General features: G+C 41.5%; 1 protein-coding gene across 2 annotated transcripts in view; it reads right to left on the bottom strand.

Annotated features, from left to right (window-relative positions):
* The window catches only part of PRKCA (protein kinase C alpha), a 112914-nt gene that overhangs the window by 37369 nt on the left and 58548 nt on the right, over positions 1–16997 (bottom strand). For both annotated transcript variants that reach the window (XM_085240471.1, XM_085240472.1), the window contains exons 4-5: positions 4399–4510; positions 3550–3678 (exon numbers count right to left, since the gene is read on the bottom strand). In XM_085240471.1, the coding sequence (XP_085096597.1) occupies positions 3550–3678; positions 4399–4510 (241 nt within the window). The remainder of the gene's footprint in view (positions 1–3549; positions 3679–4398; positions 4511–16997) is intronic.

Below are 16997 nucleotides of genomic sequence, written 5' to 3'. Positions count from 1 at the left end.
GTAAGGGTGACAAAACTTGTAGCACACACCAGGAAGGGGAAATTTCAGTGCAAAACAACAGAGATTAAGAGCAGCAGAAACAGCTTTGCTACGCAAAAGCAAAATTCTAACGGCCCATTCTATGGAAGGGTCACAAATTCAGTGATGGCAAAAAAAAAAGCAATTAAGAGAGTTCTTATGACAAGTTGATTTACAGCAATTGCAATAACGTATTAATATCCAAAGCCAACTCTCAAGGTAGTAGGTATAAAATGAACTGCTGATATTTAAGAACTGCCACATAAATGAGCACTGAAAATGGCACTGGGGAGGTGGTGAGATTTTGTCAGAGAATATCAATACAAAACTCCCACTCCTAGTCTGTAGCACTCATGTAGAAAGGACTGCCTGTCCACCTTTAAGCACCCACACCAAAGATCTGAAGTGCACTGGAAGTACACATGGAAGCACGCTAGCATTAAATATATTTATGTATAGGACTGAATCATTTCCAGGATCAACTGAATTCAAAACTTGCCCAAGTGCTCTGATATTTTAGATAATCTGGCTGAACCACTGGTCAGCTCCAGCTGGCCTCTTTCCTAGTACTCAGTGGGTAAAAAAAACCCAACAACATTATTTACCCTACTTTATTGTGAAAATACTCAGTAAACATGCATGTACTGTGGCCCTTTTTGGAAAGAAAAGCCACTGCAATGCTTTCTGAGCTGTTACACAGAAGCAAACACCACTTGCTATGCGCCAAGCAGTGACTTTCCCCAAGGCACAGAGCTCTCCATCACCGTTCAGAGCATGGCACCCTCCTTCCTCCCAGTAAGGAAGCGGAGCCGCCCACAGAAGGAACTGCAAGATGCCCACCGGAGTGCCACGTCTGCATCGAACAGCATGACTGTTCTGCAGGCAGTCGAGGCTGGCTACAGGAACACGAGCTCAGCAGGAACCAATTAACAGCCAAAACAGGATGCAGAGCAGAGAGATTAAGGAATTCAGCTGAAGGAGCTCAACACCTACAGAGACATTCTTTTGAAGAAGAATCCAGCAAAGGCTCAAACCCAAGAGCAGCTCCTATACATCCTAGACTTTTAATCCAGCCCCTTCCTGAATCTAAAGGCAGCTCTGAGATCTGCAGACGTTTTGCCGGTAAGTATTTCAGAAGAGATGCTGTAGCAGGAGATAGATTGAGTTAGAAATTTGGGGTTAGCAGCGTTCATGAACCAACTGAGAACCGCTAATTGGTCTTGCTGTTGAACATGCACAAAAGCCTCAGCTTGTCTGACTACAGCATATATAAGTACATTTGTATGGTATCATTTATAAAAAAAAAAAAAGAAAGAAAAGTGTATTTTCAGGGAAATCCATTTATACTTAAAGAAATTTTTTGAAACCTTGGAAATGCCTAAGAATGTAACATAGAGAACACAGCTTCAAGCATATGAACATAACACAGAGAACATAGCCCCAGTTATAAAAACAGAACAGCACCTTAATGAGCTTATTACAACAAGGTTGTCGTAAAAATTCTTCTTGTCCAGAAACCTTCTTAAATTTTGGATGGAAGTATTTTATCTACAAGCACACAAATAAAAGCAGTTGCCAAGCGCATTCATACCAAAAAATGAAAGCACCTTTCTCCTAATGACAGCATCTTGGACAAGTTCGCCTCTCCTACACGACAGGAAGCTATCTGAAAAGTTAGCTACAATTAAGTACCACTTGGGATCTATTCTAATTCTTTCTAACTAAATTTGATCATGCCTCTCCCTTTCAATGCTTTTTACAAGGTTTGACAGAAGAATCTGGAGTTATTCAGATGCAGAGATAACAAAAGCATGAACAGTGACAGAAGGGAAGTTCAGTGCTTCTGTGAGCTGTGAAAATCCAACGTGATGGCCTGATTTTCTTTATCCTGACTACAAGGGATATGGTACCTTTTGTGATTCATTCCCCAAATAAGAAGTGCGGAGGTAGAAAGAACATCTTTCTGGTGTAGAAAAGAAGAGAACCATTCAATTGGAAGGGACCTACAGATATCATCAGTCCGACTGCCTGACCACTTCAGGGCTAACCAAAGGTTGGGCTCTAAGTGTAAGAAATCAGCAGTGCTGACACAATGGAACAATGCTCAACATCCACAGATTGCCAACAACCACATCAAGAAGTAAAGACAGAACAGCAGATGCTTTGGGAAACCTTCTACTTTGTCCTGCCATAACTTTGGCCTTGAATTTGCAACACTGAACAGGCCGTGACAACAACAGTGTTCTGAGTTCCTGCTTCAGTGAGTGGACTTTGTGAATTCAGCTGCTCACAAAACCAATTTCCAGCATGTAATAAGCATTACAATGTGTTGAGACGCAATGCTGAAGAAGCAGTGTTGGTCACCTGCCATGACACGATAGCTCATCCCTTATTTTGTTTTTGATAACTTCAGTGCGCTTTTAATATTTCCTGAAAGAGAATTCTGAGTCAAAAGAAATTCTACTTTCATCTTGAATTTATATTAAACAGATTTGGTTTGGCCTAATTCCCTTATGCCAATTTCATCCAATTTCCACTCTGTGCTCTCCCTCTGAATAAATACTTTGCAGCCCAATGGATAAAGAACAGTATTAGTGTCCAACAGAAAGGAAAAAACAACAGTAAAGTTCACTACCAGCTTTGCACTTGATCTATTAGAACCAATTATCAGCTGACCTCAGTTAAACAGAAAGCACACACAGAGCAAACAAAACATAGGCTGTAAATACAAATTCTTAAGTGGATCCTGAGTGATAAACTCTGCTCTCTGATAATGAAACAAGGAAGTTTTGCTTGAGGTAAGCAGCACATCTATGTAGGGGTACAAAATTGTCCTTCAATTTGCAAAATACATTTCCACATGTTTTTCTGCAGTTTCACTGGGAATGAGGCAGGGTGTGTGGGTGAGAGGAACCAAAGCTTACTGATAAGCCCTGGGAGAAGCACTTCCAAGGAACAGAACTGCTGCCCTCTCCTTCCTTCCTTCCTCTCCCTTCTCCCTATGTTGTTAACCTTAACCTCACAGAATACGATCTTTTTATTATTACTGCTTTATAATACATTGGGAGTAATATTTGGGATTGAGTCCAAGTTTCTATGTTTACTAAATACTCTGAAATACAGGAAATCCATCCTTAGCTGATGAAGTTAAGAGCATTTCTCATGTTCTGAAGATGATGGTTAGCTTCCTAAATGGTCAGCTATCCCACTGTGCTGCTTCCTACATGGAAAACAGACATGACAGTCATTTTCTAATGAACATTCCTGATTTTTTTTAAAGCAGTTATTCCATCTTTACATTTTCACTTCATTTTTTAAGCGTGTGCATTCTTCAGAATGCCAGCTAATAAAGCATTTCTCGATTCAAAATGTTTCTGGATTCAAAGACGCAGTGAATGAAATCCTCATGCTTCCAAAAGGAAACACTCTGCCAAGGGCTTCAATGCCCAAAGATGTTGACCAAAGCACATCAGCTCACAGTGTATACAACACCTTTAAAAATCCTGCCACGTTTCAAAACGAGTTGTTTACCTGTTACTTCCAGTTTGTCACCAGTGACTTCAGCCTTCAGATAAATCCTTCCCCTTTTCTCAGTGTGATCCATGCCACAGAGGCTCGGGACGTTTATCACACATTGCTTATGCACATTCATATCACAAGCTGTGGATACAGAAGCGTTTCAGACAGCTGTGAGAAACTAATAATATGATTCCACAGCAAACACTGAGCAGAGTGAAAGTTAAAATTACTATGTCTAATTGCTGGCAACATTTGCAGATTACAGCCAAATGTTTTCTGACTGACCAACATGGCTAGTTTCCATCCTGCAATACATTTTGTGGACAGTGAATGAAACACTGAAGAAAATAATCTGCTTCAGACACTTAAATATATTAACGAGGTGCAAAAAAAAAAAGTAAAAACAGAATAAAGACCTGCTGGGAATATGCCTGAGAAAACAGAGCACTTCTGCCAGCAGCAGCCATGAAGGGACTTGGGTTTAAGTCAATCATTAGAATTTGATGCAGCAGACTTCCAGGACAAATGAAACACAAGGGAAATATTGGATCTTGGCTGCCACTAAACTGAAATGCTGGTTTTCAACTGCGTGTTCATCTACCCACTCCTGAAACAGGTTTCCTCAAAAGCAACAGCAAATGCACTCCTCTCATTTCAAAGTCCATGCAGCACTTTCGCAGCAACAGAAGAGGTTTTCATTAGATTATTATTATTCGACTGAAATATCCACTTGAAATACAACAGTCCTATAAATAGCTGACATTTGAAATGGTATTTTCCACTGAAAAGAAGAAATTGTTATGAGGTGTTTCCACATGCTTTCAAAAATACGGTCTGGTAACAAAGCAAAACTGAACTTACTGTCACATTTCATCCCTTGGTGTAGGAGCCCATAAAGAAGGGACCCACAGTGGTCACAGAAGGTTGGGCTCCCATAGGTGTGGATCTTAAATTTGTGCTTGCTCCTGGGATCCTACAGGATAAACAAAAAGATACACGAGTCATAAGAAATAAGACTGGAGAATCTTTAATGTAGCGCTTCAAACACTGAAAATCCTCCAACACTGCCAAAAAATATAGACCAGCATGTATCTTATTCATAACCCTTACAAGATTGTTGATATATTGGCCACAGTTTTAGTGCTCAACTCTTATATTTCTTTTGCTTTGGTTTTGTCAGAAAGAATGTGCCATAAGAATAAGAAGAATATGTACATAAACATAAAACACAATGACGGCATTCCTCCTGTGGCTGGACTGTCATCTATCATCTGTTTATTTACAATCTATCATCACCGCTCTTCAATGACGACACAAAATACGGCAGAAGAGAAGCAGCAGTTTGTTAAGGGGCTAATTTGAAATGCAGTAAAATGACTGTAAAACCAGGATGTTTAAGATGGGATCATCTTGAAATGCTGCAAATTTATCACTTACATTATTGCAGATGAAAGAGAACAAATTCTAACTTGGCACATAGTAAATATTTTACAGCGACTGCTATTCCTGTCTGATTTTCCAGCAGAGAAATTTATAGTGAGGACATTTTAAGGCCACCGGCAGCTTGGAAACGGTTTTTAATTTAGGGCTAGTGAAATGGAATGCACCCAAATCCCTTAAAAACAAACACTGAAGACAGGTCCAAATCCATCTGCCATCCCTCCAATGGAAGAGGTCCCTTCAGAGAACTGAGAACATGCATTTGGATATCCTTCAGGACTGCCTCCAGTCTCACCTATACGGTTTGACACAAATTTGGGAAGCACAATTTAGCTCTGCATTTCAGTCAAAGCTGTTGCAGCACAATCTTCATCAGATCTGGGAAGAGCTGCAGTTCTTCTCCATTGAAAAAAAATACAACCAAGTTTGAAACCAATCTTTGCAAACATTCTTTTTTCCTTTGGACTTTCACAGCCTCATGCGTTGGCAGGGAATGGAAGTGATGCAGTACCAGGTCCTTCATGCATTAAAACATCCCAACAAATACAACTGCAGAATGAGGGCTCAGAGTGCTTTCTTCTGCTTACAGTTTATATTGGGATTAATACAGCTCCATAGTAGAAAAGAATTATTAAATTGTCATCAAAACCAAACTAAGCTAGCAACTTGCCAAGAAAAGCTTTCAGGATGAATCAAAGTAAAGTACACGTTATACAGAATGGAAAAGTTGCCAACTCTTTCCTCAGAAACATAAGGCTCTTCTGCTATGAACGCTTTCTCGAGAAATTTGGGAACTCCCAATGGTAACTGTATTGAACATATTGAACACACGACAATGAAAAAGCAAAATCTTGCCTTCATAATGTAGTATTGTGATACTTTCTGAAGGTTTTTTGTTTGTTTGCTTTGGTAAGCACTTCTGTGTTGTTCTTTTCTGCACTGATTTTAAGCTTTAAGATGAATCTATAAGCAGTAGTTGTCACCGCACACATAGAATAGGGCTGTTATCCAGGTAATCAGTACAGACCTTCCATCAAGAATTCAAACTGACACTGGATTTCAACAGCTGTGCTTATTACACAGCCTGAGACACGAAATGCAAACTGCTAACAACCACATTTATGTTGTAAACACAGGCAACCTAAATGGAGTGGCTCCAGAGAACGTCTCTTTCATTATTTATTAGTGATCCAGCCAATGGGTGTGGGGTCATGGGAACGTTGCCTTAGTAAATGGTTATCTGATGACCCGACTTCGACCACATATATGCCTGTCAAACAATCTGAAGCACCTTTTTGAAGTGAAATTGTGCCTTAATTTTGTATTTACAAACATAATTTGTTCCCTTTCAAACATATATCCTTAAACATTATTTTTGTCAGCACGTCTGTCGCTAAGAAGGACACAAATCACAGCTCCTAATGATGCTGAATAAGGAGTTCTTTATAGTTCTGTTTAATATATGGCATAAGTGGCATTTATGAGTATAATGTAATGAATTGAGGGAAAAAATATGCATATATAATGTGTTTTTAAGAGTCAGTACGTTGTGACTATGGTACCTTGTTATCCTCTATACACAAAATTGCTTCTTCTAGTCACAGCACAGAAAGTCAGAGGACAAAGAAAAACAGAACTGAAACTACTGCTGAAATGGAATCCTTGCATGGAGGAAACTCAGCTATTTAAATCTCTTTCATAGAAGTAAACAATAAAACATTCAGAACATTCTAAAGGCTAACAAATAAGAGAGATGTTTCTTCAGCAGTATTTCATCCTACTTTCTGTTCCAAGCCCATGCTTTAATTTTGGTAAATTTAAGAATGCCAAACATCAAATTATTCTTTTGCAAGCAAGCCTGAGAATGAACATAGAAAGCTGAGAGGTGCCTCAGCTCCTTTATCACCCAGCCCAGGTGATAAAGCACTCGTGTTGTTCCCTGTATCAACATGGGCTTCTCATGTCCACAGTTTACAGTTTAATTGTAATCCATATTAGTAATAACAATTATTTTGCCACCACCACTTAATTGCTTATATTATTAGCTGCAATTATCACTTCTTAATTGTTAATACAGTGCAACATTTTCAAATATTAAATATGCATTCAGTGCATAACTGAGGAAATAACACTGCTTTTTGTCAGTGCTGCTCAGCAGAGGTAAACCACTGAGCCAGAGGTAAGATCCTGCAGATTTTTTTTTCAAATATCTCCTTTTAATCAATGTAAACTTTAAATAATTCCCAAAGTGTTGCTGGCAGTCATATTTCATAGTAAACATGGGGAGCCAAGCCAGGATATGACAGATGAACTGCCAAATAATGGCTGCTATTTGCAAGAGAATTGAACTTTGCACTAAACTTGGCGTAGATTAATTGTGAAACTCCAAAGGGAAAACCCACTTCTGTTTCCAAAACCCATCAAAATTAAGAAAGTGGCAATTGGAAAAGCATTACCACTGCATTTGTTAAGCAGTGATGAATGACAGGCTGTATTAAAACTGCAGTTATTCTCACACTGAAAAGTGAATTTTTCGCTTTTCTTAGGGCAATTCCAACTTTCTGTAAGGAGAGCAGGATGCAGTGTATTATAACTAAATTGGAAGGGACTGGCCTCAAAGCTAAGACACGCTTCTGGAGAGGTGGGCACCCATGGCAATGTGGTGCACACAGGAGCAGGAACTCAAAAACTGGTCCATGCCCCAATATGTGTGCAGAAGCAGCTGCTCCAGCTCCAGCAGAGGGAAGCAGAATTGCACAGCCCCGGCTTCCCGTGTGCCCTCCTGCAGCAGTGCCACCACTTCTTGGCCAGAAACCACTCCATCGTTTTTCTGGATCAAAGATGGGAGTGGGAAATAATTGAAAGCACGCAGCTAACCAGCTGCAAATGTCAAACTGTGCTTCGGCACATTACAAAACAGCTCATGAGCAACGATACTGACAAATTCCTTTTAAAATCTCCCTTTTGATCATCAATTTATTCCCACTGATAGCACACTGGACTCACTGTAATTCTGTAGGCATTAAATCACTGCTTTGCTTTTCAGCATAAAACATGCAAAAAGCCTCATGTGAAGCTGCAGCCGTGGGCATTTTATAAACAAAGCAGCGTTGTATTATGACTTACTGAAGTCCTTTCATAGTAGGGGACTCCAAAGTTTCACGGTGCCACCAGAATTATGTCTTCAAAACCAACTCTAATGCTGATTCTATGGCTCTATGCTGCTACACCCCTATTGTCATAATTGAGCATCTTCTGGGTGACATGGATTTTTCAGAAGGAATTTAAATCAAAGTCACGCACGCTAAAAAAGATAAAATCCTGAATGCCAGTGGCATAAATGGAGGCTCTACCTGGTTGGATCGCTACCAAGGACAGAAGGGGAGATGTATTAAGGATATGCACTGAAAATACAGGCTGCTCTACCCACAGTGATCTCAGACATCTCCTGCTGGAGCAGGAACACCAAATCCTGCATCCTTCCTTATCCCCCAGGAAGCAACACTGCTCCAACAGGCTGAGCCCACCCCAATCTGCACTGCTCATATTTCACTTAAAAGAGCTCCAAGTTCCCCAGGCCATTACCAAGTTAATAAAACATATCTGAGAAGAAGCTGGTGTGTTTCCTCTGAGTGGAAACAAATCCCAGCTCATCCCACACCATCCTCGGGCAAACTTGTGTTTCGTTTGAGAACATTTTCAGACTCCAGTTTTCAGACTGTTACTGAAGACCACTTTTACTTCTTATTAATAGGAAGAGGTTCCAGAAGGTGGGCTAGGAAGGAAAATTGTATTTAATCAATACTGACAGTTACTAACCAACCATTTCCATCTCCATACTTTTATAGAAGAAAGCTTCCCCACAGTTCAAATATGACTGAAAGTCAGATTTTTCAGTGCTCTCTTGGAATTCACGCTAAATTATTACTTTTAATTACAAGAAACAACTGGTCATCAAATCAACTGATTTTGATGGCTGCCTTTTGTTCCTATTCTTCTGGCATGGAAATGTTTTAGGATGGACTAGAGATGCTGGTGATCTAGATTCAAAAGGAGTACTGGAAAGACAGTGGCACAGCTGTATATGCCTCAAAAGTAATTTATTATTTATTCATTTTATTCGTGTATTTAATATTGGACATATACCCTTTTAAACACCAGGTACACCTTTACACTTTGATCACTTCTCACAATGTAGAGTTTCACACTGATCAGATGGGGGAAGTAATTTAAACAAATTCCCTTGCTGAATTGTGTAATATTAGAATTAATGATGCAGTTTCTGTGCTTTCCAATGATGCTGAGATGCAGTTAGGTGGAGTGCCTCATTAATGTGATAAAGGACTTAACACAAAGCAGGGATGTTGATGTCATTTGACTGTGGGACATCAGGTTGCATGCCAACTACACTAATGCATTTATGTACAATATCTTCTCATCAGGTTTTAAAAATTTCAGTATCTGCCAACTTGCTCATCCCAGAGATGATACGATTTACATTTTTTCCCCAATATCCTCAACTAGAGCTCACATTATCCTTCTTTCACTAATTTAAACAGAAAATGAAATGAGATAAAGGCTGAAAACCAACCCAACTTGAAATCCGTTGGTTTCTCTGTAAAAGCAGTGACCCCAAGAGCAGAGGCATCAGGTCAAACAGCTCAACATCTGCTGTAGCTTGCACGCTATTCATGCAGGCAAGCAAAACACATTTATCCAAGAAATAATCAGAATTAAGGCAGGAGGGTGGGAGTGACTCCAAGCACATTTTTTCAGAAGCCATCTCAGATGTCCGCAATGGAGGGGTTTGATGCAGACAGATGCTGGCTCCAAACCTACACCTGGATGTGGAAATGTCGCTTTCATACCTCACCCCATCCCGGTAGGGACTGAGGCATGGAGTCCCTGAATGGTCTTTTGAATTGTATAACCACTGAAACACTATTTATTTATGCCTTGAACAGATGTTTTTCCATATGTCTAAATAACCCTTCTTCAAAAAAGCAATTCAAGCACATTAAATTTAGTAGACCAAGGAATATAGAGACATTAGACTTGTTGGTATTTATAGAGCATGCAGTATGTTTTCTATAGCAAAGTCAGAATGTTCTCTTTTGAAACAGTCAGTAGTCCCAGCTAAAGCAAAAAACCTATGAAGGCTGACTGTACAAATGCTATGACACAGCTTTTGTGCTCAGTCCTGCCCTTGCATTGCCACACAGCACTTATACACAGCAGTGTAGAAGTTACCATATATCTGGACGTATACATATATATGTGGATGTAAAAATTCAGAAAACAATACTAAAACTGCAAAAAAAAGTTATCAGCACACAATAAACCAGGAAAAGAAGGGCAAGCTTTTAGCACAGCCTCTTGATTCCCAGCTATCCAGCAGCATTACTTGTGATTTAGATCTCAAAGTCAGGGTTATGCTTGGGGAGGAAAATGCTTCATTGTGACCACGAACAAAGCCCAGCTGGATGAAAACCAGGAGCTGACACAAACCTGCAGTCCCCAGGGCTGTGTTTGGCCTTTGTGAGGTTTGCTAACCAAGCCCAGTAAGGCAGCAGGGCTGTGAGCAGCAGAGCAGCGACCAGTGGCATCAGGGGAGGGCCTGCAGCATGCAGCAATGCTCCGTGATATCACCTATAAATATTTAATATCTGGCAATTAACTCAGCGCTGTTCAAAGCAAAAGGAAATGATGGAGATGCACAAAGACCTCCCCGAACCTTTTAGGAACACTACAACATCACATCTTTTGAGTTTGCCCATTCTGAGAGCTTTCCACAGACACCACTTTGAGAAAGCAGCTCTCCTCATGCTCCTTCTCTAATGAAGGCATTTTTTTCAAGGCTGCTGATGCCAGAGGAGCTCCCCAGATCTCATGCCATTGCTCCCAAAGTAGCTGAGCGCTCCCAAAGAAGGAAGGCGAGCTCGGCCTGCTGCTTCTTATTTCTCAGAAATCACTTGTGAGGAAGAACATTCCTCTGTGAGGCCTAGGGCTGAAGGCTGCATAGCTCTGGGAAGCACTGCAGTGAGTGGGGATGTCACCAGATGCACTGTAACCTCCCATTAATGGGCAATATAAGCACAAACCAGGGAAGAACTTCCACAGACGTGTGGCACATCCCAGCAGCTCTGCCCCTTGTGCTCTTCACATTCCTATAAGTCAAGCCCTTCTGCACACTTCTCCCTTTACTTCTGTTCGGCATTCAATCCCCCAGCCAGTGCAAATTAACCACGTCCTAAATGCTGCCATACATTGCTTGTGAAGTTCATTGCCTCGAGTGCTATGAGGTCAATTTCCTACAGAAAATGCAGATTCAGGAGCATCAGATAAAGAATGAAATAACCTTCTCTTAAGTGAGGGAAAGCTTTTCCATCCTGGCTGTCCTGTTTCGCAGCACTCAGGCCAAATGCAGCAGGAAGCCCTGCAATGAGCACCTGGGCAGTGCCCTCTGCACCTGGAGACAGCCCTGAGCTCTGTGCACTGATGCCATCGCTGAGGGGAGAAAAGATTTAGCAGGATGTTAAATCACCTTCCTCGAAGGTCCTACAGTGCCACGTTCGGTCAGGGGTTACGTAAAGCACATCTATGGAAACTGCCTGGCATGTAGGAGAGCAGAATAATTGCATTTTCCCTAATCTGCAAGTAATGTAATGTTTGAAAAGAGTCAGGAAAGAAACTGTCCTTCCTCTGTAATCCCAGTATGCGGATCAGCAGAGGCTTTTTGTGGTGCTGCTAGCTAAGCCTTTGTAAGGCTGCATGGAAAACAATTATTAAAATTAATCCCAAGTACAAATGGAATTGCACAATATTAATCCTGCTAAAAATAAAAATGTAACATGATAAACATGTAGAAGTCTGACACGAGGAACAAGGAAAGAAAACAAAGTGTCTTAGAAAACAAATGGGGCTAGCACTGGTCAAGCCTGCAGGAACGCATGAAAAAGGCATTTTTCTGTAAAATGTGTATGCAGCCTTCTGTAGCACCCAGCCTGAAGAATGCACACATTTGCAGCCTATCAGGAAGAACCTGACGGAAATTCAAAGTGTTTTCTTTGTTTTGTTTTGCTTTTTAGATTGAAGATAAAACAAAATACAAAAGATGTGGGAAAAACCCTTCTGCAGCAGAGTGTCTCCATTGGAACCCAGAAAAACATCCATGCAAAGCAGATATACATCTATAAACCGGGCAGCCCACAGAACCCCTCCTCACCATCCCATGGAACAAACAGGAGGAGGCATTCATTCACTGCCTCCAGATGAACGTTCAAAGCACACAAATGGTTTCAGATAAAACCACTGTAATGCCCATAATAGTTACTAGATTCCAATATAATGCAATTAGCATGAAGTTGGTTGAAGCTGTAACATAAATGCTGCCAGTGCAGCTTATAATGAGAATTTCATATGCAGAGAAGTATGTTTTATGCACTGCTCCTCAATGGCAGTTTGATTTTGGGGAAAAAAAAAATGGAAGAATTTCAGATTCATACTAAATGCTTTATCCAGTTAAAGAAATAAAGATGTACTGTATCAAGTAGTCACAGTGTTCTCCTGCATTGCCTAATGAGTGCAATCTCTGCATGACAAAACTATAATAACAATGCAAAATGTCCTCTGGCCACAGAGATGCAAGACAACTCAGTCATGCAGGAAATCTGCATGAAGGGGAGAGGACAGGACCTGGGAAGGCACGGGGCTAAGCATGAAGCAACTCCTGTAGTCCTGATTAGATCCAGGGCATCTCCACAAACTCATGGTGGAGATGAGCAAATAAAAATGGGTAATGCAGTGGGTCATGACAAAGAAGCAGAAACCTCACTTCAGTCAAACACAAATCGTGGCCTTACAGCTTTTTGGCCCCAGGAACAACACTTAAGTCCAGCTCCACACTGAGCATGAGCTGTTTGGCCACTCTCTGCAAACCAGTTGTGGAGAACTGCAAGGCTGCTCTTCAGAGATCTGCTGATTGAAAGAAGGCATCCAACAATTTGTGACAGAATGCTGTTGTTAAGAAGTTAAGGCTAAGAAAGACAAGTTGCAGGGGAGCTGACATTCATAAGAAGGAAGTTCTGATTCATCTGGCACCAGGGTTACCAGCCACGACCTGCACTGTGCACGTCATCTTCCCTGCCCAGCAGCCAGCAATCCCACTGCTGTGTGTGCAGGCAAGGCACGGAGGTACAGCCCTGATCTAATGCATCATTCTGAGCTGCAAGCAATGCGAAATGAAGCTTGCCCTCCAACTGGAGAGGCTGCTTCTGCTCCTAAGCCAATTGTCTTATTGATATCCAGGCCCTCAGACACTGCTCTCTCCCCAGCCAGCATGCAATGCTGCAACGGGCTTCAGCTTAAAATTAACTAACGTGCCCTTGGGTTACTATGAGCAAGGCAAAACAGTAACAGACAAAGCACAAAAAGAGCACCAGAATTGATCACGGCTGATTGAACTTGGCATAGAAATCTATGACAATGCATTATTTAAGAAAATGTGAATTGAAAAACACAAATAATACCACTTCAGTTTCAAACAAAAATGAAGCTTCACCACAAACGTCAGATGGAAGAAGGTTCAGCTTGCAGTAAAACAAAACACACGGTTAGAAGATAAAAAACTGGAATAATGTTAAATATTTATAAGATCACATCCTCCCTAAAATAAACATATTTATAAAAGCGATTTAAACAAATGTATTTTGTTAAACACATGCTTTTCTATAGAATTAATTCACTGTTCCGCTGAGCACAGTTAATTGCTAGTCCCAAATTCACCCAACTGCTTTAAATTCAACGCATTCCTTTATATCCTTGCCCACAGTTTCTGCCATTACCTATGTGCCTGGCTCGTCAATCACAGCACTGCAGATTGGCACCTCTCTACTTACATTTATCACTTTTCCATTTTCCTTCAGCACTTAGCATCATTAATTTATCAAGTCCCATTCCATCCTACTCCCACAGCTCCTTTAAGCATGACAGAGCAAGGTCTTGCTTCATTATTTTTCATTTTTTACATATTTCATGTCAGGCACAACAAATGAGGTGACTCTGCAGCAGCAAGGCATCGACAACGGGCTTTTACCATGGCTTAATCAAAGTTTAAGTACACAGAGAAGAAGCTCGGTGCTGCATTCACCCACTGCTTTTCTTTATAACACAGAAGCAGTTGCAGCAGCCTCCCTTCCCCTGTGCACAGGGCAGGCACTCTCAGCACTGTGTTATCTCCTTGGAAAGCTTCTATTAAAGCACTGAGAGACGTTTTACTTTCATGGTAATGTCCCTCTTGAATCTGAAAGTCCTTTCCAAACAGAATAAAAGCTGAGCTTGCCAAACAGCCCATGTTCCAAAATGCATTGTCCTACGGAGAGAGCAACTGGGCTCAGCACAGCCGGTTAGCAGCTGATGCCAGGCAGAGAGGAAGTCTTACAGACATGTGGACAGTCACAAAGGCCACGTGGAGCTGCCTTCCACCATGCCGTGGCAGGTTCCCTAACACAGGAGATGCTGCTTATCCATTCTTCTCAAGATTTTTCAAGTAATCTTGTTCTAAAACTCCAAACCCCCTCGGAAGAATGCAAAAGGTCTCCCCCTCTCCTTTTTATCTTAAACATTAGCAAAACCAAATACATTTGGAAAGCACAGATGTATTGCATAGAGGTGTGCAGCTCTTCTGTCACCATGGAGGAGAGAAAGGGGATGGAATCTCAGCAGGTTTGATCAGGTCGGATGGATCAGAGCTGAGGCCACAGAGCTGCCCGTCTCACAGAGCTGCTTCAGGCATCGGTGGAAGATTCTCTCATCTCTTGTCCTTCCTTTTTATATTATGCTACATTTTAGCTAACAAAGAGCGGATAACTGAAGTCTCATTCAACAAACCACCACAAGAGCAGAAGTTCTCAAACATTCAATGCAAGCAGCATGCACAGTGGAGAGATATTAATTCTTATATGAAGTCCAGCAGCTGGGCACTTGTTTTTACCAAGTACACAGGGCGCTGTAACATTCCAGCTTTGCATCTTTTGCCAGCTGAACGCATCCCATCCATCTGGGCTCATGATCAGTGGATGGTGACAGAGGCCAACCAGGGGTGGATTTAAAGTTGTATCCCATCCTTCAGTCTGTTCTTTTGCCTTAGCAGCTGCTCCTCCAGCAATGCTCACAGCACTGAGGTGGCACTTTGAGGCAGTTTGAGCTCCTTCTGCACTTGAACGCTCACCATTTCTCTGGACATTGCCAAAATGCAGTGGCTTTCAAACCCCACACTCACCATCACTGCAGATATGTTATGGTACCTCAATAAAATAGGCAATATTGTGTTGTGAGTTGTTTTTTCTTTTTCCTTTTAGAAAGTCAGAACCCTACATGGCATCTCTGATGGCCAGCAATGGAAACAGCACGGCAAGTAGGTAGTAGTCTATGGACTTGCAACATACTCCAAGCTTTGATTTTACAGTGCAAATGAATAGTCCACTTTCTGTGAAACTGTAATTTCCCAAAAGCACAGAACCAAATACACAGAACTCCATCAAAATACTGTATTCCCAGTGAGACAAATGTTTGCGATCTACCTACATCTCTTCAAACAAGTAGTGCTGATTCTTTAGAAAGAGCTTTTCCCCCAAACAAGCAGCAGGTAAAAATGGCACATCCCAGGTCCCTCTGGATTAAAGCACACCTGAAACTACAGCTCCCAGCCTGACAGTGATGTGCTGCTCAGCTGTGAGCCCTGGCACAGCTGTCTCAGAGGCTGCAGGAGGGAGCAGCCTCACTCCCCTGCATCCCTGCATCCCCACATCCCTGTTTCCCCATGCAGAGCAGCTCTGCTGCACAAAGCTGAGCCAGCAGCTCACAGGAATGCCTGCTGTCTGCTGAACTAAACCTCCTTTTTCTTTTCTCTGAGAGTCACTCAAATCTTTCCCTGAAAGCAAATTACATATCATTAATTTAAGAGAATTTAGTAAGAGTTTATTTTCAGCTTGCCCTGACACTGCACCAAGTAACTACATAAAAAAACCCAACAGGATAACATCTTCATGTCTGTCTAATCAACGTCTGTGAATCAGTGGGTACTTTTTAATCAAAGCTCTCTCTGTTCAGCAAAGAAGTGCTGAATACACAGAGTGAAATAATGTCTGAAATAAGAACACGGAATGTTTCTTAACTGAGATTCTGTGCTTAAAAGAGCTCCACCCTGGAGAAGGATATATATGCATTGATAAAGATGTAAACTGCAGGCTGAAAAATGAACAATGAAAAGCTATGGAAGAAAAACACAAGAAAGTATTAATTATTGTATTGTTAAAGAAGCATTTCATGCTATATCTTTACCTACAGCTTTTATTGCTAAAACATATAATTATGTTCACGTAACTGGGTTGGTTATCCTGCCCACAGCGTTATGAAATAAACAATGCAGAATAAGCAGACGATCCAATAAAGTGGTAATTTATCCTGAGAACCATGGGTTAAAATGGCAACCTATTAAAAATGTGACTTCCGTTCAAAGAGGAGAGCATCTGTATGGAGCCGTTGAAGGCAGCAGGATTGTTAGAGAAGAAATCCAGCCAGGAACAAAGACCAAATGAGAGAGCCCATGGGAGATCTCACAGCTCATTGCTGCTTCCCAACGTAACGCATGTGCTGAGCCCAGCACGTGAGATGGGGCCAGGCAGGAGCCAGCCCATGGTTGGAAGCCTGGGGATACCCTGCTGGCATTCAGGCTGAGCTCCCTGTGGTCCATCTGGGAATCAGACAGAACAGCAATCAACCCAAGCACACACTGTGCGACAAAAACTAAACCAAAGCAACTCATATTGCTGTGAAGCCTTGGAAAAAGAAACTTTGCTGTGCATAAATGGGGTCCGTGTGAATAGGAAATCAGCATGCTGAGAGTGAGATACTCCCATTGTTGGGGCCTTCTGAAGCAAAGACATCTGCTTCCAGATCTCTGGGGTTTTGAATTATTTTTAAACTCTGAACAAAGAACACTTAGTACCACATACTTCCAG

The sequence above is a fragment of the Meleagris gallopavo genome, chromosome 20 (assembly GCF_905368555.1).
Source record: "Meleagris gallopavo chromosome 20, MGAL_WU_HG_1.1, whole genome shotgun sequence".
In the NCBI taxonomy this organism is placed as follows: Eukaryota; Metazoa; Chordata; class Aves; order Galliformes; family Phasianidae; genus Meleagris; species Meleagris gallopavo.
Note: the sequence above shows the minus strand (reverse complement) of the source record. Positions and strands in the feature narration are given on the sequence as shown.